Source organism: Lepidochelys kempii, chromosome 2, assembly GCF_965140265.1.
Source record: "Lepidochelys kempii isolate rLepKem1 chromosome 2, rLepKem1.hap2, whole genome shotgun sequence".
NCBI lineage: Eukaryota > Metazoa > Chordata > Testudines > Cheloniidae > Lepidochelys > Lepidochelys kempii.
Window position 1 is genome coordinate 238,075,199 of NC_133257.1, and position 26,427 is coordinate 238,101,625.

At 42.9% G+C, this 26,427-nt stretch overlaps 1 protein-coding gene across 8 annotated transcripts in view; it reads right to left on the reverse strand.

Annotated features, from left to right (window-relative positions):
* MPP7 (MAGUK p55 scaffold protein 7) overlaps nt 1-26,427 on the reverse strand; it is a 337,800-nt gene that overhangs the window by 232,513 nt on the left and 78,860 nt on the right. For 3 of the 8 annotated variants that reach the window (XM_073334350.1, XM_073334349.1, XM_073334351.1), the window contains one exon: nt 1,902-2,068. The exons of 4 other annotated variants lie outside the window; for them this stretch is intronic. In XM_073334350.1, coding sequence (XP_073190451.1) covers nt 1,902-1,938 — 37 coding nt within the window. In that variant the 5' untranslated portion in view covers nt 1,939-2,068. Of the gene's footprint in view, nt 1-1,901; nt 2,069-5,057; nt 5,082-26,427 lie in introns of those variants that run through there. One more of the 8 variants, XM_073334352.1, reaches the window with a different exon arrangement.

Here is a 26,427-nt window from a genome sequence, read left to right on the forward strand (position 1 = left end):
CTAGTCCTCCAGAATTCAAAGCTAGAGATCAACATGGGCAAACTAGCTGGCCTCAACTGTCATGCTAGTGGAATGTGGTATATTAGGGGAGGGAGAGGAACAAATTCCTGAAATCCAGCAACAGCAGTAGGAGCCAGAGGAAGGAAAGAAGGAAAAAGGTTAATTTTAATTTTATGTGTAGAAAATCTGGATTGTAGCAAAAAAATTATCTCTGCTCCGTAAAATCCAGTTAGACTTGTAACCAAATGCAACTCCTCATGCATTCTGGAATCTCCTCTTTTCACAATACTCCCATTTCTTATTGTGTATTCAAAGGAAAGAGCACAAGGTTAAGAGACAGGAATTCCAAAGTTCTAATTCTGGCTTGTCATTGACTTAGTGTGTCTTTGGGCAAAATGACTCACTTTACCTTGCTTATCTTGCTGCTTCAGTTTCCCCTACTCTAAAATGGGGATCAAAAAATACTTATTTAGTGCACAGGGCTGCTATAAAGATTAGTTGGGATTGATACACCTTTGAACATACAATACTTAGTATTATTAGTACATAGGATCAAAGAAATGTAGAGCTGGAAGGGACCTCAGAGATCATCTAGTCTGTCCCCCTACACTGAAGCACAATTAAGTATATCTTTTCTAGACCAACCCTGGACAGATGTGCCTCTAACCTGTTCTTAAGAGCCTCTGATGAGGGGGAATCACATCTCCCTAAGTATGCTGCTCCAGTGCTTAACTATCCTTAGAGCTGGAAAGTATTTTTATAATCTCTAACCTAATCTCTCTTGCCACAAACAAAATCAATTACTTCTTGTCCTACCCTGGGTGGACATGGAAAACACTTCACAACTACCTTGTGCATATTCAGAGACTTATGTCATCAGTCCTCTTCACAACTACCTTTTGCGTATTCAGAGATTTAGGTCCCCCCCAGTGTTCTCTTCTCTCGACTAAACATGTCTAATTCTTGCAACCTTTCCTCATAAGTAAATTTCCTCAAAATATCTTATTTTTGTTGCTCTCTTCTAGACTCTCTCCAATTTGTTCACATCTTTCTTAAAGACTGGTGCTCAAAACTGAACACATTACTCCAGCTGAGGTCTCATCAATGCTAAGGAGAGTGGAACAACTACTCCCCATGTTTTACATACAACACTCTTGTTAATACATCCCAGAACAACATTTGGCTCTCTCTCAACAGCACCATACTGCTGACTCAGATTGATTTTTGGATCCACTATAACCCGTGGACCCTTTGCAGCAGTAATGGTGCTTAGCTAGTTATTCCCCATTTTGTATTTGGGCATTTGATTTTTCCTTCCTAAAAGTGTCAGCAAGATGGAACTTAAGCCTCTGTCTACGTTCAAGATACTTTAGTATTGTTGAAAAGGGTAAAAATCTGGAAGGCTAGGGAAAAAAATGTTTATAACTGTATTGCCACCGCATAAACTCAGTGATGGACACTGAACCTTTATGTGAGATAGTGGGGGGGGGGGGGTGACACCTGACAACTAATTTATTTTTTTAAGAGAAAAATCCAAACTAAATAGTTTGTGTTCAGAAATAACTCCACTCATATCTGTAACTCAAACAGAGAACAGCCTAGACCTTTTCACACACTGAACCATGTAACATGATTTAATTCCTTTTTCTAAAAAATACCACAAACACCCAAGAGGAGACAGTGACTGAAAAGAAATTGCTCCGATGAATACATAATCGGAAGGATTTTATTTTTTTAACTGTGATGTTTAGTGTATTTACATTAAGTAAGGGGAGAAGAGGTTAAACTTAAAAGTGTGTTTGATTAGATTATTGTAATTAATTATCTTTCTGTAGATAAAGATTGTAAACTTCACAAGTAAGACAAGGGGGGGAACATATAGTCCTTTTAAGCTTGCGTACCTGTGTCACTTCCAGATCCAGTTGATAAAGCTGGCATGATTTAGTCTACAGACTATCACACTAGAAAGTTAGAATAGTGCTCCACAGCCAGAAGGCAGCAGTTAATTTCAGTTCAGCTGCCTGCAGCCAAGTTTTCTACAAAGATTTATGCAATCTCCAAGATTCCCCTAGAAAGAACAGAAATATAATCTTACAATAAAGAACACTGTTAAACCGTAAATTATTGCAGCTTAAGTACATCAAAAAAAATTAAAGCTTGATCTGAGTGGCTAGAGATCTCTGAAATACTCTCCTAGTGACCAAGTCAAATCATTATTGCTAAAGGAGCTTTTGATTTAATTTGATGCTTTCAATTAAAACAAGAGAGTACATTGTTTTTATATTCAGACTATTAAGACTTTTTCCAAGATGAAGCAAGTTTGTTGTCTTCAGTCCAGTCTTTAATCCTATGCTGCTGTAAAAATCATTTATTTCCTTCACTAAAATTACACATTTTAACCCTACAATGTCAAATATTTTGGAAATAATAGGGCTATTTTTTCCAAAACAGTAAATACTTTAAATTGCTCACAGTTTATGACTACTTTACCAGAAGAACCTGTTTATTCTAACAGGTTTCAGAGTAGCAGCCGTGTTAGTCTGTATTTGCAAAAAGAAAAGGAGTACTTGTAATTGGTTAGTCTCTAAGGTGCAACAAGTACTCCTTTTCTTTATTCTAACACTAATTCATATAAGGCCTCCACTTAACTTCCGATTCCATCATATCTCGTCAATTCATTTAGAATCTGAAGTAAAACCTGTGTTTACTGCCTGGTGCATAGCTCCAAACTTCAAGTGAAATTGTACAAATAATACTGTGTGGGGCAGGTCCTCAACAGGTATAAATGGTCATAGCTCCACTGACTTCAATGTAACTGACTATTTACACCAGCTGAGGATCTGACCCTGTATATTTACTGCTAGAAAGTCATACTGATAATGTATTTTTTAATTACTGCTGATTTAAACGTTTAGCCTATTTCTGATCAGTTCTTTCAGAAAAATAGAGAACCATTATGAGAGTGATGTAATTGAAATGAAAACCAAGATTTAAATACAAAAAACTATGTTAAAATAAGATTGAATTTCTTTTTCGCTGATTTGTATTACAGAGGTAAGACTGCTAGTGTTAACTCATAGTGGAGCAGACCAAGGTGGGGACAGAGAGATTTGAAGTCAAGATTATATTTTCTCTAGATTCTGGAAAATAAGTTATCCAAGAAAAAAAATCAGAACGGCTCCAATTTTTCATAAGAATCTATATACAGGAAAGATGTTTTTTGTTTTTGTTTTAAAAATAACCACACTATTAAACAGAATGGTTCTCTTTTACAGTTATCCTGGTACTGACGGTGCATAGTCCGGACACACTTGTATACACACATTCTTATCAAGGTTAAAGCAAAAGTGCCATAACCTTTGGGAACTGTTCAATATTTTGTCCTCCACACATGAAAAGACGCTCTAAAAGTATTATAATTTATCATGGACTGTGTGTCAGATTTTATTTAATAAATTATAATCCATTTTTAGTTACAAGGCAGGGTTGCCAATATGCTCCAAACTGAACTTGTTATAAAAATAAGTGTTTAAAAAAAAATTAAGTTCACCAAAAGCAAAATGTTTTATATGCTACCTTTCAGACTTCAGTGATTTTGTTTGTTTGTTTGTTTAAATTACACATACAGGGTAAAGTCCCAAGAACTTGTTTTAAACCGTAAAGGCTCACAAGCTTTACTGCACCAGCAGAAACATCCACTTTTTGGTAAATACAATGGATTTTTAAGAATATAAAAAATAAAGATCTAGTAATTTACTTGAATTAGACAGCACATTGATGATTTGATCTTAAGAGGTTGTGGGAAAGAGAAAAATAAGTTTTCACTAAATGATGCATCAACTCCCAAACAAATATATTGGATTAATAGCTAACAAAGGCATTATTTTCAAGTCAATGACAACTCCATTAATTCATACCAAATGCAAAATTTGAAACAGAGAAAAGAAAGGTTAGCACTCAAGGACGACAAAGATTTCCTTATGATGCTAGAGTTACAGAACATCTATATGTAAGTGAAGCCAAACGTCAGTTTAGAAAAAAAAAATACTGACATCTACGCCAAGGACACACTGTACAAATTAAGAAAAAGCACAGATTCAATTTTTACTTTTTTATACATATAAGTTTCATAAAGGAAGATATTAGTTCTAAACTCAGTTATGATCCCCCAATCAGCAAATGACTATCCTTATCTGAAGGATGTCAGCTATCTGATAGAGAACAGGATTTTCAGTTTCCATGAGCTTATTGAACTTGTTAAAAATATAAGCAATAGCTCATATCATTATCACATACCTCTGATTTATGTGCAACTTAAAGATTTTGTCTCATGTCAAAAAATGAATGTGGTAAACATTTCAAAGGCATTTTCATCAACAAATGCACGCATTATTACTAATTAAACCTGCAGATACCTCAAGAAAATTGCTAACATAAACTTAAAAATTCTGTTGAACTCCACGCACTCCATATATTAAAAGTCTGGATGTCATTCTTCATTTTCTTTATTTCATGGTAAAACATTCAATATTAAAAAAAATTAAACTGCCTTATTATTTAAGAAATGTATATATGGCATAAAGTTATTCCCTCCAGAACCTATATATATATTAATGAAAAATAAATGACCTGATGAAATCCTTACCAGTAAAATGCTTAATATTTTGTTGGAGTGGAATACGGGGTTCCCCCCCCAAAAAAAAAAAACTTGCAAATTAAGCTACATTTTTGCACTGCTGATGTTATTTGCTTTGGCTGAATTTATTTAAAATGCTTTGGAAGTTTTTGTCAGAATCCAGACATAAGTATTGCTGACTGCTGTATGGAATCAATTTGCTGCAACACAGAAATACCAGCTGTTACAGTATGTCCTGAGAGGGATTACCGAATATTCTTAAATTGAAGTTCAATCCATCTTTCCATAAAAATTAGAACCAAAAGCCAGGAACGTAACAGCAGTATCAAGTGCACCTGAGGCATTTACAATACCCAACAGGACTGTTACAACCAGCCTTTAAAAAGGGCTTATTTTTGAAATTTCATTATTCCAGTTGTACCTTGCTTCTATATATCACACTGTATCAGATTCTTCTGGCATCTACCATGTGGAAACAGTGAAATATGTGAAGTCCTGTGATATGTTGTTGAATTTCCACCAGGCCCTTAGTCACCTCTCAGGCTCCTATAGTACTTGTGACATCTAGTGGTTACATGGAGAAGTGCATTCATTTACATAACAATGATATTTGTTGTGAGTACAAAAGACAACTCTATTCCTGGACAAACAAAAATGTTTTCTTCCTCTTTATAAAAAGGGTTACATAATGCTACATTCAGAAGCTATGATGCAATTTTTAAAGACAAAAACCCTACTTTGACTGTACTAAAATAATGGCATTTCTACTTTCATATTTTCTTATTGTAATTATGTTAATACGGGTTTCCATTATGATCCCTCTATTTCTAGGGTTTTCCAGTTAAAAAGAATTTAAGTATTTAAAGGTTTTGTCCTACCTTTAAATTAATCTTACACATCATACGAGCATGTTCACCAGTCTAGAAGCTTTATTTAATTAGGTCCACCCACCAGCGTCACAAACATATGCCTACTAACTTATCTTGGCACCAAATCCTCTGGTTATAAATGGCCAGAAGTGTATCACAAGCCTCCAGGGAACAACTTCCAAAGCTGAATAATCCTAGAATTATAGTTCTCTGAGGAAATAGAAGTACATACTGTAAATACAGATGTAAGAAACGAACAGAGGACCCCTATGGATTGATAGATACTGTAAAACCAACCAACAGACAAGAAGGGAAAAATGATCCTACTCTCATTCACTCATTCACATCCAGTTTGGAGGCACTGGGAAGACTGAGCCAGGCGCAGTAAGAGAAAAGGAAGGAGGAATGAGATTGGAAACTTTTACAAGGAAAGGTAGCCTTTTGCTGAAGTGGCTGTCTCCAAGGAGACCTATGTTTTGTACTTTTTTTGAATGAAGAGATTATTCTGGCACTACCACATGTATCTTACCCTAAAATTCTCCATCTTTCCATGATCTAAAGAGCTGGCAGACTGGGACTCAAATATGCCTTTCTATGGCAAGCTCAGTCAACCAGAAAATGGTGACGTGACCTAAGAGGATCTCTTTTTCTTCTCATCTTGTGACCCGCATAAAATTGTAGAGCATTTGATTTGTGAAAGTTGTTGTTCTGCTGAGTTAAATGAATTTTCACAATTTAGTGAGTATAAATGGATTTTCTTTACATTTTTAAGTTAGAAGAAAGAAGTATCTTAACTAATGAACTGAAGGATAGATTTTAAGATATGAAAGTGTGAAACCTGACAATTGTTATATGACAACTCTGCCAAGGAAAACGACAAAGCAGGTTTTTGATACACAGGATTCCTACTTAATTAATCTAAAGAGTGCTACTATTATGAGGAATATGATCTGGATTTCCAGAAATTAGAAAGGTATGCCTGCAAATGGTATTTGAAGCACCAGATTGATATTTCACGTGGAGACAGGAAAATTTGAAAGCCATTCAGTCTTGTTCATTGTGAAACCTCAGCTAATTGAAGTATGCTGAATGACTATGGACATGGATAAAGGTCTCCAAGCCTATTCAGGACAGGAAATTACCAGAGGAGATTTCCTGGAAAGAGGAGAGCTGGCCTTCGGTGGATAAAATCTGGACTGAAAGTGGTAGTCTCCTCTTTTGGAAGTTGTAACTATGAGTTATATTGACTTTTCTGAGGAAATTTCTACCTCATAAGTAGTTGAGTTCCAGTGGAATTTACAGACCAATATTGGCTTCTCATGTAGGACTTGTAACCCCAGGAGCATGTACACTGGCACTGTCAACAGGAACTAATGGAATGTTTCTGGAACTTCTACTCAGATTAAAGAGTACACAGATGAGGTATGACCTGAAGTCAGATCCGTAGCAAGGAGAAATGTGTGACACACTGACTCAGGATACCATGAAAAATAAAAACAACTGAACCTTGTTATGTAAATACAGTGTTACACAAAAAATATGGATCTCTATAGTGCCTACCCATTTTACAAGAAATGCACTGAGGCACAGAATGATCTTCCTAAATTTGAACACCACATTAATGGAAGAACTATAATGCCTTGAAATTCTTCTACTTTTGGCTCTAAACATTCCCTCCTGATCGTAGAATACTGAAGACTTTTGTATAATTTTGGGGATATCTGATCAGTATTTTTTATTTTATTTTTTTTGTTTGGGTTATATAATTTCTTGAAAAAAAGAAAAGGAGTACTTCTGGCACCTTAGAGACTAACCAATTTATTTGAGCGTAAGCTTCCGTGAGCTACAGCTCACTTCAGGGGCTTTAGATGTAACCACATTAACTAACCAGCTTTGAGAATACCAGCTGAGAATTCTTAGTCCAGCTGAAGAGTCCAATTAATATTTTTAACTAGCACACTCCACTGATTGATCTGTAATTTAGATGAGTGTGTGGGGATTTCTTTAAGGACTAATCAAGATGAAGTATTCACACATCTGAACTTTTTGTAACTCATAGCATAGCCTAGTAGCTGAAATTTCCCTTCTTAGGAAACCCATGCCAACCCTGCATTTTTCCCCCTAGGGTTTCATAATCAGAAAAGGAACAACATTTTTATCCCTTTATAGTTCCAGGGAATCTTTGCCACCAAAGGCGGAAAAGGTGAAGATCACAAAGGCTACCAATATTCTTCAAGGAGAGATAGGATATGGGTGAAGACAGGTAAAACATTGAGAAATATGAGACATCAGATGTTGATGAGACATTCTAAGAAAAAATGTTAGCTACATTGCCATCTCAAGAAATAGATAAACTCCTTCTCTTGAGGAGTTCAGCTGCTCCACAGCTGCACAAGAGTTAATCAGTGCAACTGAGGATGCATAAAGGATGTTTAATTAACACAGAGGTCAGATAAACTTCATCCTTACAATCCTTCCATTGGTTTCAGAGTAGCAGCCGTGTTAGTCTGTATTCACAAAAAGAAAAGGAATACTTGTGGCACCTTAGAGACTAACAAATTTATTTAAGCATAAGCTTTCGTGAGCTACAGCTCAATTCAGCCCTCATCTACCTCTCTGACAGCACCCAAGCTATCCACTAACATTAGCTATCCACTAACATCCTCATCCCATCTGGTCTCCATGTCTTACATGATGTCCCTGTGCAAGGAGCACCATTCCACAGCCTGTTCTCCAAGGCACCATCCTCTCAATAAAATCTTTCCTAAACACTCACTTTTGTAGTATTGCATATAAATAGTGAGTTTTCTCTAGTATAAAACCGGTGAATATACAAAAGGATGCAACAAAGATGCATAAATATCTTAATTGTGCTGCTGAGCAATATTATTGCAACCTCTGTCCTAACCCTCTTCCATCCCCCCTTATTTATAACCCCTTATTTATAACCCACACATCTTATGTCACATGTGAGTTTACATTGTAAACTCTTTGGGGCAGGCACCCTGGCTTTAATATCTTAGGTTCTTTACAGATACTCCTAAGCTAACATATTTTGGGACACTCAAAATAATATGTAAGTGAAAGCATAAGTTTCCAAACAATGAAGTACTTTGCATATCATGCAAGGTAAAACCTAGACCACTCGGTCTGATATGTATAAATCTTTAATTTCTAGCCATTTTCCCGTGCCCTAGGATTGCCAGGTGTCCAGTTTTCAGCTAGAAAGTACAGTCAAAAGGGGACCTGTGCAATGTCCGGTCACTACTGTTGACCAGACACCAAAAGTCTGGTTACTACAGTAAGCGCAATAAGCCTCCACTGCTGCGAGGGAGGGAAGAGCAGCTGCTGCTGGAGGAGGCGGGATCCTGACAATGCACGGTGTTTGAGGAGCAGGGCCAGCAGCCAGGCTCACCACCTGTGACAGCCCGTTCCTCCTTCTCAGCCTCTCAGAGCCCTGGCTCTCCAGCCCCTCACTCCTGGGATCAACCCTCTCCCCTTCGCTACATCCTGCTGTGCCCCAATTGGGCAGGCTGGCAGGCTCCGTGTCAGCTCCTCCAAGCACTACTCCGAAGGCAGCACATGAGTCCAGAGAGAGAGTAGAGTGAACGACGACGGAGGGAGGGAGGGAGGGAGCGACAGGGGTGGAGGGAAGCAAGTGATGGGGGAGGGGGGGGGAGGAGGCAGGGGTGCAGTGTCCAGCTTTGAAAAACAGGAAAGTTGGCAGCCCTACCCTGCCCTTTCCTCAAAGCAAACTTTGCACTTGTAGAAGACACTCGATACTGAAGATTTAGAACTCTGTTTCATACAGGCTGAGCACCTACTGTTACCACTGACTTCCACAGGAGTTGTGGGTACTCAGCAGGCTTGAAAAAAATATCAGGCCTTTAATTTAATTAAAAAAAGAGGTTCATCATCCGTTAGAGACGTCTTTATTTTGTTAAAAGCTGCCCCACCCTGCCTTTCGCCTCCGACTGCATTCCCCTTCGAATGAGTTATCTCATCTCTAATGGATGATCAAGAAAAGGAAAGAACTGTTTAACTCCACTGTTCCTCCAGCAGTGATATATGGAACAGAAAACTGGTCAACAACGAAAGCGGAAGAAGAAAAATTCGCTGTCACCCAGAAAGCAATGGAAAGGCAAATGTTTAAGATATCTCTCCGTGATCATATACTGAACGAGGTGACCAGAAGGCAAACAGAGGTGACCAATGTAGTGCAGGCTATGTACGATGCAAAGCAAAGATGGGCGGGTCATGTAGTCTGCAGGCAAGACAATAGGTGGACAACCTATTGTTGTCAGTGATTGGATTCTCGGAGACCACAAGCGACCACAAGGCAGACCAAAAAAGTGTTGTGTCAATCCCATGACAAAAGACTTTGGCCAGAAACGGAAAGAACGTGCTTGCAACAAAATAGAATGATGTGGCGTTGACCTGCGCTAATGGAGGGATGGATAAGGACAAGCTGGACAAAGGTGACAAAAAAGAGGTACATCATAGGCAACGGTATAAAATTTCTATAGCACTGCTCTGTCAGTATGCCTCAACTTTAATCTGGAAAGTGCACTTGTAGGGATAAAATAATGCTGTTTCCATGACTAGTCAGTCATTGGCTCCTCTGCTCACACTGCCACAGGTGTTTTAATTTATATAGACATTTACCTATTCACTAAAAACTGGACTGACACATACACCTCCCTTCATATAGGCTACTGAATCTGTGTCAAATAGTGGAATTTTTTAACCTTTTTAAACCTATAATCCAGAGTGAAAGACTGGTTCCTAACCCCTCCTGTCCCTTTTTTATGGATGTGTGAAATACACAGAATCTGAACTTACTTTTGGTGGTTAAATATATTACTAGGGCTAACTTCATGGTAACCCACTGCCTCCGCCAATCATTTAAAAAAAAGAAAATAACTCAGTGCTGCATAAATTGAATGCTGAGGGTCTGATGGGAGCCCTACCGGAGATGTCAATAATCTTCAGATATGGCCCTTAGTGAACACTGTGGCAAATAAAGATACTACTCACTGTGTTCAATAGGCTACATGAAAGTTTAGCAGCTATACAGAAGGTGACCTAAGTTAAAACTGTCCTAAAAATAAGTTTTTGTTTCTTATATATTAAAACCAAACTAATTTTCCTCTCCAACACACTCAGTTATCAGACCTTTGCTACCTTAAATTATGGTTTCAGAGTAACAGCCGCGTTAGTCTGTATTCGCAAAAAGAAAAGGAGTACTTGTGGCACCTTAGAGACTAACCAATTTATTTGAGCATAAGCTTTCGTGAGCTACAGCTCACTTCATCGGATGCATACTGTGGAAAGTGTAGAAGATCTTTTTATACACAGCAATATTGTTAACCTATCCAACTATACTCTTAGCCCAGCAGAAGCAGCTGTCCTATCTCGGGGCCTCTCCTTCTGCCTCTCCACCCCCACAAACATGATACAGTTCTGTGGTGACCTAGAATCCTATTTTCGACGTCTCCGACTCAAGGAATATTTCCAAAATACCTCTGAACAACATATTAATCCACAGAGACCTCCCTACCAACACTACAAAAAGAAGGATTCTAGGTGGACTCCTCCTGAAGGTCGAGACAGCAGACTGGACTTCTACATAAAGTGCTTCCGCCAACGTGCACGGGCTGAAATTGTGGAAAAGCAGCATCACTTGCCCCGTAACCTCAGCCGTGCGGAACACAATGCCATCCACAACCTCAGAAACTACTCTGACATCATGATCAAAAATGCTGACAAAGGAGGTGCTGTTGTCATCATGAATAGGTCGGAATATGAACAAGAGACTGCTCGGCAGCTCTCCAACACCACTTTCTACAAGCCATTACCCTCTGATCCCACTGAGAGTTACCAAAAGGAACTCCCTGAAAAAGCACAAGAACAAATCCGCACAGACACACCCCTGGAACCCCCACCTGGGATATTCTATCTACTACTCAAGATCCATAAACCTGGAAATCCTGGGCACCCCATCATCTCAGGCATTGGCACCCTGACAGCAGGATTGTCTGGCTATGTAGACTCCCTCCTCAGGCCCTACGCTACCAGCACTCCCAGCTACCTTCGAGACACCACTGACTTCCTGAGGAAACTACAATCCATCGGTGATCTTCCTGATAACACCATCCTGGCCACTATGGATGTAGAAGCCCTCTACACCAACATTCCACACAAAGATGGACTACAAGCTGTCAAGAACATTATCCCCGATAATGTCACGGCTAACCTGCTGGCTGAACTTTGTGACTTTGTCCTTACCCATAACTATTTTACATTTGGGGACAATGTATACCTTCAAATCAGCGGCACTGCTATGGGTACCCGCATGGCCACACAGTATGCCAACATTTTTATGGCTGACTTAGAACAACGCTTCCTCAACTCTCGTCCCCTAACACCCCTACTCTACTTGCGCTATATTGATGACATCTTCATCATCTGGACCCATGCAAAAGCAGCACTTGAGGAATTCCACCATGATTTTAACAATTTGCATCCCACCATCAACCTCAGCCTGGTCCAGTCCACACAAGAGATCCACTTCCTGGACACTACAGTGCTAATAAACAATGGTCACATAAACACCACCCTATACCAGAAATCTACTGACCGCTATTCCTACCTACATGCCTCCAGCTTTCACCCTGACCACACCAAACGATCCATTGTCTACAGCCAAGCTCTGCAATACAACCGCATTTGCTCCAACCCCTCAGACAGAGACAAACACCTACAAGATCTCTATCAAGCATTCTTACAACTACAATACCCACCTGCGGAAGTGAAGGAACAGATTGATAGAGCCAGAGAGTTCCCAGAAGTCACCTACTACAGGACAGGCCTAACAAAGAAAATAACAGAACGCCACTAGCCGTCACCTTCAGCCCCCAACTAAAACCCCTCCAACGCATTATTAAGGATCTACAACCTATCCTGAAGGATGACCCAACACTCTCACAAATCTTGGGAGACAGGCCAGTCCTTGCCTACAGACAGCCCCCCAATCTGAAGCCAATACTCACCAACAACCACATACCACACAACAGAACCACTAACCCAGGAACTTATCCTTGCAACAAAGCCCGTTGCCAACTGTGCCCACATATCTATTCAGGGGACACCATCACAGGGCCTAATAACATCAGCCACACTATCAGAGGCTCGTTCACCTGCACATCTATCAATGTGATATATGCCATCATGTGCCAGCAATGCCCCTCTGCCATGTACACTGGTCAAACTGGACAGTCTCTACGTAAAAGAATAAATGGACACAAATCAGATGTCAAGAATTATAACATTCATAAACCAGTCGGAGAACACTTCAATCTCTCTGGACACGCGATTACAGACATGAAAGTTGCTATATTACAACAAAAAAACTTCAAATCCAGACTCCAGCGAGAAACTGTTGAATTGGAATTCATTTGCAAATTGGATACAATTAATTTAGGCTTGAATAGAGACTGGGAGTGGCTAAGTCATTATGCAAGGTAACCTATTTCCCCTTGTTTTTTCCTAAACCCCCTCCCCCACCCCCAGACGTTCTTGTTAAACCCTGGATTTATGCTGGAAATGGCCCACCTTGATTATCATACACATTGTAAGGAGAGTGATCACTTTAGATAAGCTATTACCAGCAGGAGTGTGGGGTGGAGGGAGGTATTTTTTCATGCTTTGTGTGTATAAAAAGATCTTCTACACTTTCCACAGTATGCATCCGATGAAGTGAGCTGTAGCTCACAAAAGCTTATGCTCAAATAAATTGGTTAGTCTCTAAGGTGCCACAAGTACTCCTTTAAATTATGGTCAAGTTGCAAATGAAAATAAGTTGGTTAACAGCACCACATAGCAAGAGATACTAATGCAAACATTAGCAAAGGTGTTTGCTTGCTTCAATCGCCTCCCCATCTCTCAAATCAAAAATCTACACCAGGTTTGTCCAAATTAAGATTTTTATCTCAATGTTGAAATTAAAGTACTTTAAAAAAAATTCCTTCATCTATGTACAGTATGGCTGTAACTAATTTAAAACATAAAAATAGCACGTCACCTACTGTATTACAGAACTTAAGTGTGGTGAACATTGCACGTAGGTCTAAGACCATATCGATTATAGCCTCCCCTCTTTTTCACATACACCTAATTTTCAAACTCACTGTTACTTACTCAGTTAAGCCTGCCATATTTGGTTTCTGGTGAATTTTGCTTTTATTGGGAAACGGAAGTGGAAAACTGAATAAAATCCTGTAAGCAATTTGAGTTTTTAGGGGAGGAAAGTATATTTTTATATTAAACTATCTCTCTCCCCTACTGTAAAAAAATTCTAGCTGCAATTTTCATTTTTAAAAAACTGTGCTACAGCAAGAGTGTCGGAAGTTTAAAATTTGCATGGACAATCTTAAATGAAAGCTAGAGGCTTTAGCTTGGTTTGAAAAACCTGTCTTGATTTAATGACGATAATTAGCAGTGTCTTCAGCATGCACAACAATATACTTCCTTAAGTCTACAGGTGCACAGAAAACAGATCTCCTGCGCATGAACATACAGTTAGCGATAGTAAGCATGCGCTTGTTCATTCCAGACACTTACAAACTTTGGAAGCCAAATTCACTCTGTGGCACTGTTTAACTTTTGTTCATTTTCTTTTTAAAAATATGGGTTGAATAACTGGGGAGGGACAGTTTCTATCTTCTATATGCTGAGCACATTGCACACGAGGAACTCCTTGCATTCCTCCATTCTCCCCATGTTCCACTCTCCCATACCCCTTATTTCGGAGTCCCTGTCATAAGCCCATGCCATTTCCCTCTTTGGCTATATAAATCTCAGGCTTTACCTTCAATAACTACTTCTTCGGGGCAACTTTATTCATTAATAACCATTCAACTAATAAAGAAATTGATTAGTCTCTAAGGTGCCACAAGTACTCCTTTTCTTTTTGCGAATACAGATTAACATGGCTGCTACTCTGAAACCTGTCATTAGAACCTCAGTTACGGAAACCTTGGGAATGTAGGTTGTTCATAACTCTGAAATGTTCGTAACTCTGAACAAGACGTTACAGACTTCAGTCATGGGAGGGGGGTGGCAGTTGGCACTGTAGATACAGAGTGAGAAAGGTCTAGGCTCTGGGCAAGGAGAGGCCTTGGGGCTTCTGACCTTCAGGATGCCAGGGCTCTGGGCGAGGGGCTAAGGGCTTCTGCCCCACAGAAACACAGGGGCTCAGGGCTTCAGGCCCGCAGCTCCACTCCCGGTTTCAGCTTCATCGGGGGTGCCAGGGCTCCCCACAGCTCTGCTCCTGGTTTCAGCCAGGAGGTTAGGGGACATGCTGGGGCTTGGAGATTAGCTACAGGGGGGAGTATGGGGGCTGAAACCGGAAGCAGACCATAGGGAGCCCTGACGCTCCTCCTGTATGTAAGCGGAGGAATAGTCCCGCTATTGTGGGGAACTTTCCTGGCTTCTGCACTACCCCAGTGAAGTGGGCTAGCGAAAGGATCTGAGTCCTAACTCCCACTTCCTTTACCCAGTGGCCTCCCTGTCCTTGAGGACTCCCCTTCCACTCTCCTGTCTGGCAGAGTCCTCGTAAACCCAACAAGGCTGGGCTCACGATTCCTGGGGGCTCGACCCCCAACCCTGCTGTGGTCACCTAGGACAGGGGCTAGGGTGTCCCCACTCTGTGATAATCTCTCTGCCCTGGGCACTTCTTTGACCCACTGACCTTTACATACAATTTAAAGCAAATGCAAGTTATTTAATCAACAATTAATTTTAAAAAGAATAAGGGAAAATGGGAAAGGTTAAATGAAACACATCAACCCGCTCTGTGGCAGGGAACATGACAGTGTCTCTGGAATGTCAGGGCAGTTCACAGTCTGTTCCTTGTAAGTCCCAGGCCTTCTTCTCAGGCCCTGGCTGCAGGGATGCTGTGGGTTGGACACTCGCTCTGGTGGTGGCCACATGCTCTCAGGCTCTAAGTGCTACAACCCTTCTTCCCAGTGTCGCCCCCGCCCTGTCGGGGTTACGATCCAAGCCTGGCCTGCAGAGCCTCCTGGCTGAGGCATCTCCCTGTGCTGGGCCCGCTGCTGAGGGTCGCCCTCGCTGTCTCCAGCTGCTCACCGCACCCAGCTCCGGACTGCTCCAGCCCTAGCTCCACCACTCTGTCTCTGCACTGCTGCTGCTCTGCCTCCAGCTCCCTGGGCTGCTTCTTTGGCCCCTCTGCCTCTGGTTGCTGCAACTCTGCTCCCAGGACAGGTCTGCTCTGCAGGCTGCTTCTGTGACTCTGTTCCTAGCGCTGATCTGCTTCGTGGACTGCTTTTCTGGCCCTTCTGGTTCTGGTTGCTGCAGCACTCCTCCCAGGGCAAGTCTGCTCTCTCTGGGCTGTGCCTCTAGCTTTGGAGCTGCAACTCTGCTCCCAGGACAGGGTCTGCTCTCTCTGGGCTGCTTTTCTGGTCCCTCTGGATTGGCACAGCTCTGCTCCCCAACTTAGCTTGGGCCCCCTCTGTCTGACCCAGGCAATTCCAGCTCACATAGAGGACGGGACCTCCCTGGCCCCCTGACTAGCCTGCCTGCCCTGTCATTCAGGCTGACCTGGAGCATTGGCCTCTCGCCATTGTTCCTGGGGGCTGTCAGTCTCAGGGTCCTGATTCCCCATCGACCCTTCCCCCTTTTTAGTACTGGGAGCTAGCAACTAAAACACCCCCACTGAATGATAGTAAGGGGGCAACAGTCCACTTACATATAGCTAAAGCCCTGAGCCTAGGCACTGCCAGCCCCCCACCCCCGACTGAAACTAGGAGTGGAGCCATGTGAAGCCCATAGCCCCCCACAAGGCTGAAGGCGGAAACGGAATCGTGGGGCTGAAGCCCTGAGCCCTGGTATTCCCATGGGGCAGAAGCCCGGAGGCCCCCCTGGCACCCCGAGGGTCAGAGCCCTGCGAGCTTGAGTCAGCTAGCTGTGGATGTCTAGTTGCTGTGTAGACATACTCTTTAGTTATTTGCTCCCTCTCTGGGAGGACTCTCTGCCAGCACTCTATGTCTTCCTACTCCCCTCCCCGGAGCCAGGCTCAAACTGAAGGCTCCTCTGCTCTATAGGCAGATACCAGCTGTCTTCCTGGAGTTTAGTGACAGAAGTTCCCCCCTGTCTCCCTTCCCCAGGGACTCCGACAGTCCTCTTGGAGCTCTTACTGCAAACTCTAAGCCCTGGTCGACACTAGGACTTTAGGTCGAATTTAGCAGCGTTAAATCGATTTAAACCTGCACCCGTCCACACAATAAAGCCCTTTATTTCGACTTAAAGGGCTCTTAAAATCGATTTCCTTACTCCACCCCTGACAAGTGGATTAGCGCTTAAATCGACGTTGCCGGCTCGAATTTGGGGTACTGTGGACACAATTCGATGGTATTGGCCTCCGGGAGCTATCCCAGAGTGCTCCATTCTGACCGCTCTGGACAGCACTCTCAACTCAGATGCACTGGCCAGGTAGACAGGAAAAGAACCGCGAACTTTTGAATCTCATTTCCTGTTTGGCCAGCATGGCAAGCTGCAGGTGACCATGCAGAGCTCATCAGCACAGGTGACCATGATGGAGTCCCAGAATCGCAAAAGAGCTCCAGCATGGACCGAACGGGAGGTACGGGATCTGATCGCTGTTTGGGGAGAGGAATCCGTGCTATCAGAACTCCGTTCCAGTTTTTGAAATGCCAAAACCTTTGTCAAAATCTCCCAGGGCATGAAGGACAGAGGCCATAACAGGGACCCGAAGCAGTGCCGCGTGAAACTGAAGCAGCTGAGGCAAGCCTACCAGAAAACCAGAGAGGCGAACAGCCGCTCTGGGTCAGAGCCCCAAAAATGCCGCTTCTATGATGAGCTGCATGCCATTTTAGGGGGTTCAGCCACCACTACCCCAGCCGTGTTGTTTGACTCCTTCAATGGAGATGGAGGCAGTACGGAAGTAGGTTTTGGGGATGAAGAAGATGATGATGAGGAGGAGGTTGTAGATAGCTCACAGCAAGCAAGCGGAGAAATCGGTTTTCCCGACAGCCAGGAACTGTTTCTCACCCTAGACCTGGAGCCAGTACCCCCCGAACCCACCCAAGGCTGCCTCCTGGACCCAGCAAGCGGAGAAGGGACCTCTGGTGAGTGTACCTCTTAAAATGCTATACATGGTTTAAAAGCAAGCATGTGAAAGGATTACTTTGCCCTGGCATTTGCGGTTCTCCTAGATGTAGTCCTAAAGCCTTTGCAAAAGGTTTCTGGGGAGGGCAGCCTTATTTCGTCCTTCATGGTAGGACACTTTACCACTCCAGGCCAGTAACACGTACTCGGGAATCATTGTAGAACAAAGCATTGCAGTGTATGTTTGCTGGCATTCAACCAAAATCCGTTCTTTATCTCTCTGTGTTATCCTCAGGAGAGTGAGATATAATTCATGGTCACCTGGTTGAAATAGAGTACTTTTCTTCAGGGGACACTCAGAGGAGCCCATTCCTGCTGGGCTGTTTGCCTGTGGCTAAACAGAAATGTTCCCCGCTGTTAGCCACAGGGAGGGGGGAAGGTTGAGGGGGTAGTCACGCGGTGGGAGGAGGCAAAACGCGACTTTGTAACGAAAGCACATGTGCTATGTATGTAATGTTAACAGCAAGGTTTACCCTAAAAGAGTGTAGCGACTGTTTTATAAAATGTGTCTTTTTAAATACCGCTGTCCCTTTTTTTTTCTCCACCAGCTGCATGTGTTTCAATGATCACAGGATCTTCTCCTTCCCAGAGGCTAATGAAGCTTAGAAAGAAAAAAAAACGCACTCGCGATGAAATGTTCTCCGAGCTCATGCTGTCCTCCCACACTGACAGAGCACAGACGAATGCGTGGAGGCAAATAATGTCAGAGTGCAGGAAAGCACAAAATGACCGGGAGGAGAGGTGGAGGGCTGAAGAGAGTAAGTGGCGGGCTGAAGACAGGGCTGAAGCTCAAATGTGGCGGCAGCGTGATGAGAGGAGGCAGGATTCAATGCTGAGGCTGCTGCAGGACCAAACCAGTATGCTCCAGTGTATGGTTGAGCTGCAGCAAAGGCAGCTGGAGCACAGACTGCCACTGCTGCCCCTCTGTAACCAACCGCCTTCCTCCCCAAGTTCCATAGTCTCCACACCCAGACGCCCAAGAACGCGGTGGGGGGGGCCTCCAGCCAACCAGCCACTCCATCACAGAGGATTGCCCAAAAAAAAGAAGGCTGTCATTCCATAAATTTTAAAGTTGTCAACTTTTAAAGTGCTGTGTGGCATTTTCCTTCCCTCCTCCACCACCCCTCCTGGGATACCTTGGTAGTCATCTCCCTATTTGTGTGATGAATGAATAACGAATGCATGACTGTGAAGCAGCAATGACTTTATTGCCTCTGCAAGCAATGATTAAAGGGAGGAGGAGAGGGTGGTTAGCTTACAGGGAAGTAGAGTGAACCAAGGGGTGGGGGGTTTCATCAAGGAGAAACAAACAGAACTTTCACACCGTAGCCTGGCCAGTCATGAAACTGGTTTACAAAGCTTCTCTGATGCGTACCGTGCCCTCCTGTGCTGTTCTAACCGCCCTGGTGTCTGGCTGCGCGTAACCAGCAGCTAGGCGATTTGCCTCAACCTCCCACCCCGCCATAAACGTCTCCCCCTTACTCTCACAGATATTGTGGAGCACACAGCAAGCAGTAATAACAGTGGGAATACTGGTTTCGCTGTGGTCTAAGCGAGTCAGTAAACTGCGCCAGCGCGCCTTTAAACGTCCAAATGCACATTCTACCACCATTCTGCACTTGCTCAGCCTGTAGTTGAACAGCTCCTGACTACTGTCCAGGCTGCCTGTGTACGGCTTCATGAGCCATGGCATTAAGGGGTAGGCTGGGTCCCCAAGGATACATATAGGCATTTCAACATCCCCAACAGTTACTTTCTGGTCTGGGAATAAAGTCCCTTCCTGCGGCTTTTGAAACAGACCAGAGTTCCTGAAGATGCGAGCATCATGCACCTTTCCCGGCCATCCCACGTTGATGTTGGTGAAACGTCCCTTGTGATCCACCAGAGCTTGCAGCACTATCGAAAAGTACCCCTTGCGGTTTATGTACTCGGCGGCTTGGTGCTCCGGTGCCAAGATAGGGATATGGGTTCCGTCTATAGCCCCACCACAGTTAGGGAATCCCATTGCAGCAAAGCCATCCACTATGACCTGCACATTTCCCAGGGTCACTACCCTTGATATCAGCAGATCTTTGATTGCGTGGGCTACTTGCATCACAGCAGCCCCCACAGTAGATTTGCCCACTCCAAATTGATTCCCAACTGACCGGTAGCTGTCTGGCGTTGCAAGCTTCCACAGGGCTATCGCCACTTGCTTGTGAACTGTGAGGGCTGCTCTCATCTTGGTATTCATACGCTTCAGGGCAGGGGAAAGCAAGTCACAAAGTTCCATGAAAGTGCCCCTACGCATGCGAAAGTTTCGCAGCCACTGGGAATCGTCCCAGACCTGCAACACTATGCGGTCCCACCAGTCTGTGCTTGTTTCCCGAGCCCAGAATCGGCGTTCCACAGCATGAACCTGCCCCATTAGCACCATGATGCATGCATTGGCAGGGCCCATGCTTTCAGAGAAATCTGTGTCCATGTCCTGATCACTCACGGGACCGCGCTGACGTCGCCTCCTCGCCCGGTATCGCGTTGCCATGTTCTGGTGCTGCATATACTGCTGGATAATGCGTGTGGTGGTTAATGTGCTCCTAATTGCCAAAGTGAACTGAGCGGCCTCCATGCTTGCCTTGGTATGGCGTCCGCACAGAAAAAAGGCGTGGAACGATTGTCTGCCGTTGCTCTGACGGAGGGAAGGGCGACTGACGACACGGCTTACAGGGTTGGCTTCAGGGAGCTAAAATCAACAAAGGGTGTGCCTGTACATCAAGGAGTATTTCAGGCAGGACTGCACGGAGGGTTCCAATAAGAAATGGTGCACCTAAGTTATCATTGTTATTGGAACAAGGAGGTTAGCCTGGCCTCTGACTGATACATGGCTAGATTTACCTCGCTGCACCTTCTCTGTAAGTGACTGCAGTGTGATCTAGAAGAATGAGTCCCCTAGACAGGGGAGGGGGGAAGCAAATGAGTACAAAACAAATCTGGTCTATTTCTTGGTTTGATCGACTCCATCTATCTTTTACATCTTTGGCTGGCAGCAGACAGTGCAGAAGGACTGCATGCCATCCACATCTCATGGCTGCTTGGCAGAAGATGGTACAGTATGACTGCTAGCAGTCCGTATCGCATGCCCACTCACCATAAGACGGTTCAATAGGACTGACTGCAGGACTAAAGAGAATGACCTGCTCAAGTCACTCCAAATTTAGTCCCTGCGCCCATGTTTGCCCAGGCGCTCCTGATCGACCTCACAGAGGCGACCAGGAGCACCTCAGACATGACGATGACGGCTACCAGTCGTACTGTACCGTCTGCTGCCACAAGGCAAGGGGTTGCTGCTACTGTGTAGCAATGCCGTACCGCGTCTGCCAGCACCCAGGAGACATAGGGTGACGGTTACCTGAGCGGGCTCCATGCTTGCCGTGGTATGGCGTCTGCACAGGTAACTCAGGAAAAAAGGCGCGAAATGATTGTCTGCCCTTGCTTTCACGGGGGGAGGGAGGGAACGGGGGCCTGACAATATGTACCCAGAACCACCCGCAACAATGTTTTAGCCCCATCAGGCATTGGGATCTCAACCCAGAATTCCAATGGGCAGCGGAGACTGCGGGAACTATGGGATAGCTATCCACAGTGCAACGCTCCGGAAGTCGACGCTTGCCTCGGTACTGTGGAAGCGCTCCGCCGAGTTAATGCACTTAATGCACTTAGAGCATTTTCTGTGGGGACACACACACTCGAATATATAAAACCAATTTCTAAAAAACCGACTTCTATAAATTCGACCTAATTTCGTAGTGTAGACATACCCTAAGCTCTCATTAAGAAAGGGATGCAGTCTGATTTTCTTAAGTACAAGTTCCCCACCACCACGACCCTGCACCTACAGTGCATGTGAGGTCACGCTGTACATACACTCTACAAAATGGCATCCTTCATGCGATCACCAGGAGGACACCATTTTATTCCTGTATAAGTCCTGGAACAATGTTCCAGTGAATTCTGATCCCACTACACCATTGCATTCAAACCTTGTCCCCACCAAGGCCTATTCCACCTCCTGCAGGTTCCTCCAGCCTGCAACAGCCACACAGTTTCTCTACACGGTTTCTCTGCCCCTCTTTCTCCTGTGCAACTTCCTCTGTATACTGTATACTATACTATCTGCATCTCCACTACATTACTAGTTGGAGCGTCAGAAGCATTAAAGCTTCAACCCACCCCAATGGGCCAGCCAGCCAGAGTTTAAAACTCCACTTAACTCAAACTAAAAATGTATGCAGACGGTAGTCAGATTAGGGGCAACACTTCAGTTATTCGTGGAGCTAATACAGCAGTGAAGACAAACCCTTAGATTTCACTTTGCTCGGCCAAATGAACCTGCTCATGCTACATTAGAAGCAAGAGAAAGACCACGAACAGGGTACGCCCTTCACTCAATGAGGAGGGAAAGACAATACCAGAAAACACAGAAATGGCCGAAGCATTAACTTTTTTGGTGAAAACTGAAGGGGAAAAAAAGGCATTTAACATTCATTGGACAAACAACATAGCAAACATCAGTGTAAAAGTGGCAGGATCTGAGGCTCAAACAGGAAAAGAGCTAAATTAAGAATTATTTAGATAAATTAGATGTCTTCAAGTTGGCAGGGTCTGCCCTTGAAGAATACTTAAACTGGTTGAAGAGATCTCTGTGCCATTAGCAATTATCTCTGAGAACTTGTGGCAGACTGGAGGGATCCCAGAGGGCTGGGAAAGGGCAAATATAGTACCTATTTATACAAAGGGGAATAAGGACAACCCAGGGAGTTATAAACCAGTCATCTTAACTTTGGTACTTGGAAAGATAATGGAACAAATAATCAAACAATCAATTTGTATACAGCTAGAAGAAAATAAGGTGATAAGTAACTGTCAACATGGATGTGTCAAGAACAAATCATGTCAAACCAACCTAATATCCTCCTTTGACAGGGTAACAAGCCTTGTGGATACGGAGGAAGCAGTAAATGTGGGATATTTCAACTTCAGTAAGGCTTTTGATACTGTCTCACATGACAGTCTCATAAACAAACTAGTGAAATATAGCCTAGACAAACCTACTATAAGGTGAGTGCACAACTGGTTGGAATACTGTATTCAAAGAGTAGTTATTAATGGTTCACAATCAGGCTGGAAGGATTTATTGATTGCGATTCCACACGAATCTGTTCTGGGTCCAGTTCTATTCAATACCTTCATAAATTATTTGGATAATGGCATAGAAAGTACACTTACAAAGTTTAACCTATTTATTTGAGCATAAGCTTTCGTGAGCTACAGCTCACTTCATCGGATGCTCACGAAAGCTTATGCTCAAATAAATTGGTTAGTCTCTAAGGTGCCACTAGTACTCCTTTTCTTTTTGCGAATACAGACTAACACGGCTGTTACTCTGAAATCTTACAAAGTTTGTGCACGATACCAAAATGGGAGGGTTGCAAGCACTTTGGAGAACAGGATTAGAATTCAAAATGGAGAAAAGGTCTGAAATACACAGGATGAAATTCAATAAGGATAAATGCAAAATGCTACACTTAGGAAGGAATAATCAATTGCACAAACAGAAAATGGAAATGACTGCCCAGAATGAGTACTGCAGGCAAGGATATGGGGGTTATAGTGGATCAAAACAAGCAAACATCATTCTAGGATGTATTAGTGGGACTGTTGTAATTCTTCCACTCTATTCAGCACTGATAAGGCCTCAACAATAGTATTGTGTACAGTTCTGGGCACCACACTTCGGGAAAGATGTGGACAAATTGGAGAAATTCCATAAGAGAGCAACAAAAATGATTTAAGGTCTAGAAGAACGTGATCTACAAGAAATTACTGAAAAAATAGGTTTATTTAATCTGGAGAAGGGAAAACAGAGGAAGAACATGATAACAGTGTTCAAGTTGTTATAACGTGAAGGGTGATAAATTGTTCTCCTTATCACTGAGGACAGGACAAGAAGTAATGAGCTTAAATTGCAGCAAGGAAGATTTAAGTTAGACATTTGGAGGGAAAGTTTTCTAACTTCAAGGTTAGTTAAAAATTGTTGGAACAAATTATCTATGGAGGCTGTGGAATCTCCATCACTGGAGGTTGTTAAGAACAGGTTAAACCAACACCTATCAGGGATGGTCTAGATAATACTTAGTCCTGCCTAAGTGCAGTGGACCGGACTAGATGACCTATCAAGGTCCCTTCCAATCCTACATTCCTATGAAAGAGGTACAGCTAAAAGTCACAAAGAAGGACAAGAAACGCAAACTAGAGTGCCAAACTGTAGTGAACTCCACTGCGCTGCATATATGTAGGATTTTCTATTTGTTTTTCTTGTTATACTCAACGCTTCACCCAAGTTCTCAACTGTGCTACAAATAGGCTTAACAGACGTATATACATCAGATACAGACACAACGGCTCAGTCCTCAATCTTACAAGGCTTAAAGCAAAAACAGAAGTAACAGAACTACTAAGAGAACCATTCTTTGTGGATGATTGTGCCCTCCTAGCACACACAGAGGGAGATCTCCAGTGCATCGCAGATCACTTTGCTGAAGCATCAAAATTGTTTGGCCTCACAATCAGCCTGGAAAAAACTGTGGTGTTGCACCAATCATCTTCACCGCTCAGTGCTATATTCCCTAGCACATCCATTAGTGGAATCCAGCGAAAGCAAGTTGGCAGTTTTACCTATCTCAGCAGCAACATCTTCAATGATAGATCTCTTGACAAAGAGATCTTAAACAGGATAGAGAAAGTTTCTCAGTCATTAGGAAAGCTACGTAGCAAAGTCCTGAAATCCCACAACAACACTCTCCCAAAAAAAAAAATTTTTTTTTTTTTATAACGTTTTTGTGCTCACATCTCTCCTCTATAGCTGTGCGACCTGGACACCATACAAATGGCATATCAAACAGAGGCCTTTATGCACACCATTATGGGGATCTGCTGGCAGGACAAAATTACCAACCTGGAGGTTCTCCAAAAGTCAAATGCCATAAGTATTGAGGCATTTCTGATAAAAGCCCAACTGCACTGGGTTGGACACATCATTAGGATGCCTGAATACCGACCCCCCAGAAAAATTTTCTATGGAGAATTGTCACAAGGACATCAGAATCAAGGCTGCCTCAGAAAGAGCTACAAGGACAGCATCAAGAACAGCATACAATTTGGTGCAATAAAACCAGATGATCTTGAGAAGGCTGGGTTAAACAGATCAGTGATCAGCATGGCAACACACAACACTCACAGCTTTTCAAGCCTTTTAAGAGGACAGAAATACTACTGCTATAGCTACCGAAACACTCACCAATGACTGTCTGTCCAATCTGCTCACGAGCATGCGCGTCACGCTTTGGACTTCAGAGTCACTCCAGAACCCACCAAAAGATGAAAACGTCATCATCAAACCAACGGACTACACGCACACGCGCTCACCGCTTAATACATTACTTTATGTTCTAATGTATACCATGAAAACGCAGGAGGATACGCAAAGAGTCCAAGTTAATGTTGATGTTGGAAACTTAAATGTTTACAATTCTTCAATTTTGTAATTTTTACTGGGTGAACAATATGGTATTGATACTGTTTTGGCATTTAGTACAAAAATGGTCCTTCAAAGTATTTTTTTTCCCCTTATTTTGTCTGAAACTGTGTAAATCAAAGCTAAGCAATTTAATAGTGAACCTCATATGAAAAACTAGAAATATCAAATCATTTTAAAACAGGAATAAATTAATGCCAGTGAACATGGTTTCACAGAAAAAAGGTCTGATCAAACAAGCAATTTTACTCCGAGATTATAAATTTGGTACATACAGCTAACTGAATATATGTAACTGGGAGTCCCGGGGAGCCACCTGATGCCACTCAATTAGAGTTAACTGCAAAGACTGGGGCAGACAATCCCCAAAGATGATGGATATTCCAATACTTAGATTTATCAAGCCAGCACAAAACAGCTTCTATATTACCTCACTGGTTCCCAAGAAGCCAACAATACAGTTCCCTTAAAGTAACCAGCTTCAGGCCTCCACCCAGACACCCAAGTCAAAAATGATGAAGATTACTGAAAATCTTATTAATCATATAGAAAAGTTCTACTAATCTCAAAGGATCAGTTTTTACCTCCCAGGTTAATGAATATTCCAGATCTTACCCAAACACACGCTTACAGCCAATTCCTATTAACTAAACTAAAATTTATTTTTAAAAAAATAAGAGTATAGGTTAAAAGATCAGTACACACACAGACATGAGTACAGTCTTGAGATTCAGATTCAAAGCAGAGATGGTGAGCTTTGTAGATGCAAAAATTTCTTTCAGAAATAGTTCAGAGGTTATAATCCATTGTTTGTATTCTGGGTGGGCCAGTCAGGACTGGGATCTCAGTCCTTATGTCTTAGGCTTCCCCTACATGAAGCCTCAAGCAGATCTGAGATGACAGATCAGGACCCAAGCCATTTTTTATATAGTTTCAGATCTTTGACAGATTGGAGTCCCTCAGCAAACAATAGGCACACATGGGGACTTTGAAATGGACCCATTTCCTAAGCATCGCAGTTAATTATTCACACAGATCAACATAAGGCAACTGCCTGTTTTTCCACAATTCGCAGATGATTTGCTATACGTTTCAAAGAGAGATGAACACAGTGATATCCTATGTTTGCAGTTCCTTTAAGT